Source organism: Coregonus lavaretus (genome assembly GCF_964263955.1).
Source record: "Coregonus lavaretus genome assembly, chromosome: 13".
Taxonomy (NCBI): domain Eukaryota; kingdom Metazoa; phylum Chordata; class Actinopteri; order Salmoniformes; family Salmonidae; genus Coregonus; species Coregonus lavaretus.
In genome coordinates this window covers 20,939,975-20,949,376 of record NC_140000.1, presented here as the reverse complement: position 1 = coordinate 20,949,376, position 9,402 = coordinate 20,939,975, and the positions used below count along the sequence as shown (strand labels likewise).

Genomic DNA, 9,402 nt, shown 5'->3' with positions numbered 1-9,402 from the left:
AAAATATATATATATATATCAGCCCAGTCAAAACTGTTCGCTGCTCTGGCACCCCAATGGTGGAACAAGCTCCCTCACGACGCCAGGACAGCGGAGTCACTCACCACCTTCCGGAGACATTTGAAACCCCACCTCTTTAAGGAATACCTGGGATAGGATAAAGTAATCGTTCTACCCCCCCGCCCCCCTAAAAAATAAATAAATAAACATACTAAAAAATAAATAAATATGGAAAGTGGTTATCCCACTGGCTATAGGGTGAATGCACCAATTTGTAAGTCGCTCTGGATAAGAGCGTCTGCTAAATGACGTAAATGTAAATATGTAACTCTGTGTTGTTGTTTTTATCGCACTGCTTTGCTTTATCTTGGCCAGGTCGCAGTTGTAAATGAGAACTTGTTCTCAACTGGTTTACCTGGTTAAATAAAGGTTAAATAAAAAAAATAAAAAATAAAAATCATCAAGCTTGCTAGCTAAATAATGTAGTTAACTAACGTTAGCTAGCGAACCCGTTAATAGTTAGCTAGGTAACGTTAGCTTGCTTAAACTGTTCCTCGCTTCACATCGTCAGCACCACTGATGATACACCCAGAAAAACTGACAGCGAAGATATAGATAACCTTCTTGAGGACATACTTGACGATGACTTTGATTCCCTTGAGCTAAACTTGAGTAAATAACGTTACATCGCCTTACAATGTTGAATGCTGTTTTTTAGCTAACAGCATTGCTTTCTACTGTCCAGTAGCTAGCTAACGTTAGCTGGCTGGATATCACACGGATGTATTAGTTAGCTATAATGAGATAAATACAAGGCTATGTTGGATTGTTTTTTTTAGCCTGTTTCCAATGGGAAGGTTCCTATCATATTTGACCTTCTGACTCCCAATGCATTAGCTAACGTTACATTGTAAAAGGGCTGGCCCCTAAGTAGTCTCATATGTGCTTAACTTCACACATTTGCAGACAGGACAGCTTCCTAAAACGACGAAGAGGAAGTCATTGCCACAGTCAACAAGAAAGTAAGTTTGCCAATCAAGTAACTAGCTAGCTAGATAAAAACACTAATAATGTTAGTTCTTCTGGCCGAGGTGATATAACGTAAGTAGTTGTCGTGGCCGAGTGGTTAAGGCGATAGACTAGAAATCTATTGGGATCTTCCCGCGCAGGTTCGAATCCTGCCGACAACGGGTTCTTTTGCGTTGCAGCCTGTTGAATCAGAATATCTGGCTGTATCAACTTTTCCGCTGACTTTAATTTGACCTCAGAAGTACAAAATATGACTACATTGATGATACTTTGACCAGGTTGTTGAGATAACAAAATTAAGTTGACGTGTTGGAGTACAAGCATATTATTCTATGGAAGTATTAATTTTATAAAATGGTATGGACCTGGTATTACTGTACCATAGCCAGAGCAAACTATCACGACTGTACATCTATGCTAAATTGATTGAGAATGTAATCACAACAGAGAACTTGGTCGTTTAGTCTAACTTAGCTCATGTTTGCAGATATGACCAAGACGGGGAAGCCAGACTCATACTGGAGAGACATCTGCCAAAAGTATGCCCAGGGCAGCTACCAGTTTTCCACAGGCAAAAGGCCCGGTGGTAAGAAATGGAAAAGAGCCCTGGAGTGTATAGATGCTTGCCCGCTGCAGAGCAAGAGTAAGGTGGATCTGTTCGGGAGACACCTAAAATGCTCTTGTGGGTTCCATAAGGTAGGTTATATGATGATTTATTTCATTTAAGTGATGATAAGTTGCTGTAGCATGAAGTCGATTATTTGATGGATCATACCCTATGTGCACAAATTTGGATAAAACTAACAGTGTAGGATCATTGGTGAAATTATTTATTACAAGTAGCATGAGCCTCTTTTGTACTTGAAATCCTGCCTCCCCCCTTCAGTCAGATGCATCAGAGGCAGGTGGAGGCTCCTATGAGGCAGGTGGAGGCTCCTATGAGGCAGGTGGAGGCTCCAGGCAGGCAGGTGGAGGCTCCAGGCAGGCAAGAGAAGGCTCCTGTGAGGCAGGTGGAGGCTCCAGGCAGGCAGGAGAAGGCTCCTGTGAGGCAGGTGAAGGCTCCAGTCAGGCAGGAGAAGGCTCCAGTCAGGCAGGAGAAGGCTCCAGTCAGGCAGGAGAAGGCTCCAGTCAGGCAGGAGAAGGCTCCAGTCAGGCAGGTGGAGGCTCCTATGAGGCAGGTGGAGGCTCAAGGCAGGCAGGCGGAGGCACCAGTGCAGACAGAACAGTAAAGTGCTGTCAGTGCAATCAGGTTGTGAAGGCAGAAAAATTCTCCATGCACCTTTCTGACCGCCATGTAGAGGAGACATGTGACACCTGTGGGGCCAAGGTCCAAGGTTCTGTTGGCCTGTTGGAGCATATAGAACAGTTCCATTATTTATCCTGGTTGGCTCAACCTCCATCGCCAACTTCAACAGGTAGCTCCACCACACCATCCCCACGGCCAACACCATCTCCACGGCTAACGGCCACGCCATCTCCGTGGACCACACCATCTCCGCGGCCCACACCATCTCCACGGCTAACGGCCACACCATCTCTACAGCCCACACCATCTCCGCCGACAACTACATCTCTGCTCACTCCTCCAACAGGTTGCTCCAGCACGTCACGCCACACTCCTCAAACTCCACTTAGGCCAGCTTCCATTGATTGGGAAGCTTTTCTCCCCAATCAATTCAAAAAGGTTATACAGCCAGCAGATCGGGTGTGGATTGCCAAGGTCCTCTATGAGCCTACAGGTCAGCTGAGGCAGAAAATGGAGGCGTGCTGGTTTCATCCACCACTGCAGCACAAACCGTCTCCTCCCGAGCCCGGGTGGCACTTCCGGCAGAGGATGTTCCTCTGGGCACCAATGAGGATGTGGGGGATTCCTCTGAAATGCACGCGGTGTGACCGGAAAATGCACCACTCAGGGATCTACCCGAAGGTGAGGGAGGTGATAGATGTGGATACCCGCTACTACCTTGTGGGAGGGGACTATCCACGTTGCAGCAAGTGTATGCTGCCGGTCTGCCCATGGAGCCAGGAAATCCTTGCTCAACTGGATGTGGCACATAGGAGCCTGTTTCCCGCTGTCCTCACTACACAGCTAGCCCTGGATAGGAAGTGTATGACTTTCCTGAAGCCAAGGACCAGTGGGAACAGTTCCTCCTACCTCCAGTCTGCAGTAGAGGAAGCACACAGCGAGGAGTGGGCACGTCAGACCATCCGCTACCTGTCTGACTGTGAGCTTCATTTGAAGATGGCTACCTTCGTCTCTTCTGCAGCTGTCCATCTTCCTCCTCCACCCTTCAGGCCCCTTCCACTTGCCCAGTGGTTTGAGACGGTCCACTCCAACGACATCCTCAGCCACCTGGAAGAGATGAAGGGGGTGATCACCTCTACCTATGGTAGAATTCTGAAGATGGACTCTACAAAGAAGGTGAGGGTTTTAGCATTAATTTTATTTACTCTGATGTTAACCAATTGGAATGGATATAAATAGTTTACTTTATCATCCTAATGATGAAATAGTATTAATTTTAGTAAGTTTGTACAGTTTTTTTTAGAACGTTCTGTTTTTGTTTGTTTTTCAGATCACCAAGAAGCTGGCTGGCAGTATAGGGGACACCGCTGCATGGATGTCCAACATCGGCAACGAGCTTGGCCAGGTTCTGAACAGTGTTCTGACGACAGGTGAAGGTGCAGGGCTGGAAGAGTTGTGCCAGGGCATCGTCACACGTTATGAGAATGCTGGACAAGCTGAGCCTGAGGCTATCTATGTTGACCGGGACTGCTGCAGCCAGTCAGGTGGGATGCTGAAATTGTTACTTTATGAAATATACATTGCAGATTACAGTATGTAATTAACTAAAGTTAATTATGATGTTAAAAAAAGAGAAAAATGGTGATAGTAATCTATAAACTAACAATGTAATGTAATTGCCCAAAAAATAGATGATCACGTCTGTAATAATCAATGTTTGTCTTTCACAGGTGTGTCGTCAGTGCTGAGACTCTTTCGACCATGGAAGTTTGTCGTCCGTTTAGACGTCTTCCACTTCATGCGAAGGTTTAACTGCGGCCTCACTACTGAGCACCACCCTCTCTACGGTACCTTTTGCTCCAAACTTTCCGCCTGTATCTTTGAGTGGGATCAGGAGGATGTGCAACGGCTTAAGGAGGCCAAGAAAGGGGAGTGGAAGAGCAGCCATGGCGGAAATGCTCCCACTGAGGCACTGCTCTTGGCCAGTATCAGCACTGGTGAAATGGCAAAGCACTGCAGGCGGAGGACCCGTGCAGTGGAGGAAATCCGGGTCATGATTTCGGGGCTGCTCGAATCGATGTGGGAGCTGACTGACACCACGGGGCTGCGTCTAGTGAACCCTGACAGCATGCACCATGTGTGGGAGGTGCAGCAGAAGCACCTGGAGTGCATCCAGGACCCTGCAGGGGTGGAGTTGTACACAAAGACAGGGACACTGCAGAAGGGTGGCAAAGTCCTTGACGTCCTCAGGTGTGGGAGGGGGTCCTCCTCCCTCGAGAGTTTTCACCGCCACCAGTGTGCTTTTGTTCCAGGTAAATTCAAAATGTTAACTTGCCGTATGCTGATCTTAAAAAAAAGTCTGTGTTATGACATAGTATGCACTTGAATTATTCAAATAACAATGTAATTGTCACTTTGTATTTAATAGGTGTTAATATGTATTGACTTCATAATAATGGTTGACCTAACCTGAGTATTTTGTTTCTTAGGCTTTCGATGCAATGCATTGCACACACAAATGTACATGCTGGAGGGGGTATCGAGGTGGAACATGAACCGGGCAAAGGAAGCTGTAGCTGTGGTGGGGGCATCAACCCTGAGGACATTTGATGTTCGCTTGATGTCTCACCTAAACAGCATGAGCCAGCGGGTCCTTGGTTGTTCTCTGGTTCCAGAATTCACCCCACCTGGAAAACCTACTGGTGAGATAGCTCTCAGATCAGCACTGAGCATTTGAGTATTACTTCCTCTCCCACTTTTCTTTTCTCTGCCACCTCCACCCCTCCTCAGAGGACGTGGGAGTGAAGATCGGGCTCTACATGTAGGAGATGTGTCTGTGTCTGTGTTTGTGTCCTTTCCTCTTCTTTAACTATGTGTTTAAACACTATGTGTTACAGGCGAGCGCATTGCTGTGGAGTACCTATTGGCCCAGTCCAATAGAGGCGACCTGCTGGTTCCACAGCAGCTGCCAGAGATCCCCACAGAGGAGCTCGAGGACGACGGGGGTGAACCTGACGTCACGGTGTGCCAGGTAGCTGACCTTAGGGTAGGTGATCCTGATCCTCCAATATGTGCCGTGGAGGCCCAGGTGACACTGGAGGGTGACAGTGGACCCAGATCCCTGGATGAGGACATCATTGTGGAGGAAGACGACACACAAGACAGCACATCAGACCAGGTAATGTAACACCTTTCTCAAAAACAAGATATGTAACAAGTTCGCTAATGATATGCCACAAGTTGTTATGTGGGCAGCTTGTCTCTCCCTTTTCTGTTTCCCTTCCTCCTTGTTTTGTCCCCTCTGTGTCTGTTGTATCTGTATGTGTGTTTGTCCCCTTTATGTGGGTGTCTGGAGTGGATCAGGGGGCGGGCTCAGGATCTGCCTCTCCTGTGCAGCTGCGGGTTGTTTCCAGTGATTCCTGCCTACGCAGCTGCATCCTATTCTCTAATCATCCTGCACTACTAATTCCGGGGCATGGCTCTCCACCGGCGCCAGATCGTTGTTCTTACCAGAGCGGTAACTTGGCTCACCAGTAAAGTTATTTTGTCTTTGTCTTCAGCCTGGCTCTCCACTCTCCTTAACCTGTCGTTTGTTTTGTCTTTAGTTTCGGACATACCTCCCAACCTGCCTGCCTTCCTGCCTGTCGGTCTGCCTGCCTGCCTGCCTGCCTGCCTGCCTGCCTCAGCCTCTCCTTCCTCCGGAGCCGACTAGCCCACTCTGTTCCTTTACTTCAGTGGTTTTTGGACTAAGACAATTTTTACTTTTATTAAATATTTTGTTTCTTCCACTCCCTTTGTCGTGTTTGTTTCTCTGAGTGCTGGGTTGAACCATAGCCTAACACAAGTATCATACGTTTGTCAAGTAAAACGTCAAGTATTACGTTTTATGGAGAGAGAAAAAAGGTCAACATTGCTCAAATAGTTCAAAGAAATTTACACATTTATTTACATGTGTTTTTTTCATGATTTTCACTTTTCAGAATAGCCGATGTGATTCCAGAGGTGTCTTGGGCTGGGATGCGGTTGATGACCTGGCAGCCTACCTGGTTGGCCTGAACCGAACCATCACTGCCTTGTCATCAAAAGAGGAGGCTGACATAGTCCATCTTTACATGGCTCTCCCTGCTATGGACAAGGAACCTTTGAGGTTCGGCCAGAAAGCGAGGAAGAAGACCGTGGCAGGACCTTGGAGAGCGCCCAGGAAGCCGAGTGGCTCTGCTCCTGGACAGCAGGCGGCAGAGAGGTGATTTGACACAATTCTTAATCATTTTGGTTCATTACAAATCATTGAATCAGAAGGCTGTACTGCGTCAAACCAGGATTGAAAAAAATATTTTGTGATTATATTAGTTTGTGGGGGGTAAATTGGGCTGTTCACAGGTGACAGGTTGTTGCTATTATTATTATTTTTTGTTTACAGCCTTGTTTAAAGTCCGGACCATATCATCCTTCTTTCCCACAGACTGTTCATGACTCACGGGCAGGCAGCCCAGGACCCCGAAGTCCACAGGGTCAGCGAATGTGTTTGCCTGAGACTTTTAAAAGAGTTTCAGCAAGCACCAAACAGGCCCAAGGACACAAGGAGTAGAACTCTGCCCATCCCACAGTCCATTGTGGTGGCCTACAGCCATCTTAAACAGCTGCTGGAGGACAGCAGGGTTGTTCTGGAGAAGACCAACGTGGTTCTGATACCAGTAAACAACACAACAATCTCTTCTTGGTGAGTCTTGTTTTTTACGTGTGCACCTTTCCTATACAATGACATTATATTATTATATTATTAAACTGCAAGAAAAACCTTCAACTGCTTGCTTGTTAGAAAATACTAAACATAGGAGGATAGGCTACTATGTATAAAAGAACTAACTGAAGCTACTGTATGCATTTTTGTCTTTTAGGCTGCTTAGGAGGGATAAGAGGAAGGACAGGGACATGCTGCTGCAGGGCACCATACTCCCCAAACGGTTTGAACTGGCCAAGGACTCACTCCCTGAAGCTCAGACTCTTCCGGCTGCTCCTGTGCAGCATGGGCATGAGGCTATGGTGTTTGAGGAGCCAGAGAACCGGGAGGGTGAGGCAGTGATACGCCCTCGGCACAGTGTTCGTTCTGCCTTGGCACAGCACTACCAGCCTGGGTCATACGTATGGCATGGTAACCTGCCACCACCCCCATCTCCTGCCTGGGCCTCGTACCAGCAGGGTCACCTGCCACCACCACCACCCCCATCTCCTGCCTGGGCCTCGTACCAGCAGGGTCACCTGCCACCACCACCATCTCCTGCCTGGGACTCGTACCAGCAGGATTACATGCCACCACCACCATCTCCTGCCTGGCCCTCGTACCAGCAGGATTACCTGCCACCACCACCATCTCCTGCCTGGCCTTCGTACCAGCAGGATTACCTGCCACCACCACCATCTCCTGCCTGGCCTTTGTACCAGCCACCTCCCCCCTTCCAGCCACCTCTCCCCTTCCAGCCACCTCCCCCCTTCCAGCCACCTCCCCCCTTCCAGCCACCTGCTGACCATCCACTGTACCTGGCCCCTCCACCACCTGGCACCTCTGTTCAGCCAAGGCAACGTACGTGGAGACAGAAAAAAGCTGCCCAGGAGAACGAGGAGCTGATGGCTAGGGGTGAACCTCCACGCAAGAAGTTCAGGGATACCTACCAGTACATTTGCAAGCAGTGTGGGCAGGGGAAAAACAAAAGTACGGGTCACACCCAGCTGAAGGGGCGGTGGTACTGTCCAGCCTCAGGACTCACCCTGGCAGAGTGGAAGGACCAGTTGACCAGTCTTGCCAGTGGGAAATAAAGGAAAATGTATGAATAAATAAATACTGTATATAATAGTTATGTGTAAATAGTTAAGTATTGTATATAGTTAAGTTTTTCATTTCTGTGTTCTAAAAAATTCAATAAAAAAAAAATAGATGTATATATTTGTTAAATATATACTTTCAGGTTTAATAAAGTGACCAAAGTTTGTCAAATTGTATAATAATGTGTAGATAGTAAAGTATTGTATATAGTTATGTTTTTCATTTCTGTGTTTGTGCATTGCATGGTGTTCTAAAAAAGAAAACAACAAAAAAATAAAGATGTATATATTTGCTAAATATATACTTTCAGGTTGAATAAACTGACCAAAGTTTCTCAAATTTTGACTTCTGGATTGTTTTTCTCCTATACCTCCTATACTTTATTCCTAGAACTCTTGCAAAGTAACTAAGTAGGCTACCAGTGCTGTTATTAAATATCAGCACTCCTGGAAAGCCCTCTGCCAATGAAAATACATACTTTCTTGCTTTGATCTTCCTGACCTCTTTTCTCACCAGTGTTTGATGTTGTAGGGGGTGTTGAGAGGGGGTGGAGCTGAGGGTAAGAGGTGAGATGAAAGGGATGGGGCAGGAGAAGCCAAAGCGGTGGGGGTCTGTGACCTGAGTGCTGTGGAGATGGGGGTAGGGGCTGATCAAACCTGTTGAAGAACAAGTTCAGGTTGTTCACCCACTTCTGGTCCCCCGCAGTCTGGGACAGTTGCTAAATATATATATATATATATCTGGGACAACTAACCCCCTAATCAGGATGAATGACACATAGCACTTTAATTACATCAAAATCAGATTTATTGGCCAAGTATGTTAACACACACACAATGATTTTGGTTCTGGCTGCTTTTAAACAATACATGCAATATTCACACAACTCACTTAATACAAGCAATATACACGTTATACGAAAGAAAAATTATGTTAATGCATGGTATTGGTGCATGCTGCCACGGTGCACAGCGTCGTCGGATCGAATCCCGCAGGAGACAAAGTGTCAATGTTGTCGATAAAAGTGATAAAAATAAGCGCACATGCGTGTGAAAATAACTTTAAAGGCGTTGTGAGTGGAGAAAAAAACATGACAAATTGTTTGTTTTTCTCCTTTTCTCTTTCCGTTTTTTCTCTTTCCCCCCCTCCCCCCCCCTCTTTTTCCTTCTCCCCCCCCCTAGCAGTCCCTTTTGCCCCATTTTTGGCCGAGTGGTTAAGGCGATAGACTAGAAATGTATTGGGATCTTCCCGCGCAGGTTCGAATCCTGCCGACAACGGGTTATTTTGTGTTGCAGCCTGTTGAATC

The 9,402-nt window shown here is 46.8% G+C and overlaps 1 protein-coding gene across 1 annotated transcript; it reads left to right on the top strand.

Annotated features, from left to right (window-relative positions):
- The first annotated feature begins 2,655 nt into the window (after window positions 1–2,655).
- On the top strand, window positions 2,656–8,353 carry LOC311139518 (uncharacterized protein). Its single transcript, XM_084174405.1, has 8 exons — window positions 2,656–3,451; window positions 3,606–3,819; window positions 4,006–4,587; window positions 4,765–4,977; window positions 5,173–5,453; window positions 6,256–6,518; window positions 6,738–6,995; window positions 7,174–8,353. Exons 1-8 carry the CDS (start codon window positions 2,786–2,788, stop codon window positions 8,087–8,089), a joined length of 3,393 nt encoding a protein of 1,130 aa, XP_084030531.1. The 5' UTR covers window positions 2,656–2,785; the 3' UTR covers window positions 8,090–8,353.
- The last annotated feature ends 1,049 nt before the right edge of the window (window positions 8,354–9,402 follow it).

Coding starts and splice junctions, on each gene's coding strand:
- LOC311139518 (XM_084174405.1), top strand. CDS start 2,786: ATGGAGGCGTGCTGGTTTCATCCACCACTGCAGCACAAACCGTCTCCT. Junction 3,452..3,605: donor AGATGGACTCTACAAAGAAG/GTGAGGGTTTTA, acceptor TTTGTTTTTCAG/ATCACCAAGAAGCTGGCTGG. Junction 6,996..7,173: donor AACACAACAATCTCTTCTTG/GTGAGTCTTGTT, acceptor TTTGTCTTTTAG/GCTGCTTAGGAGGGATAAGA.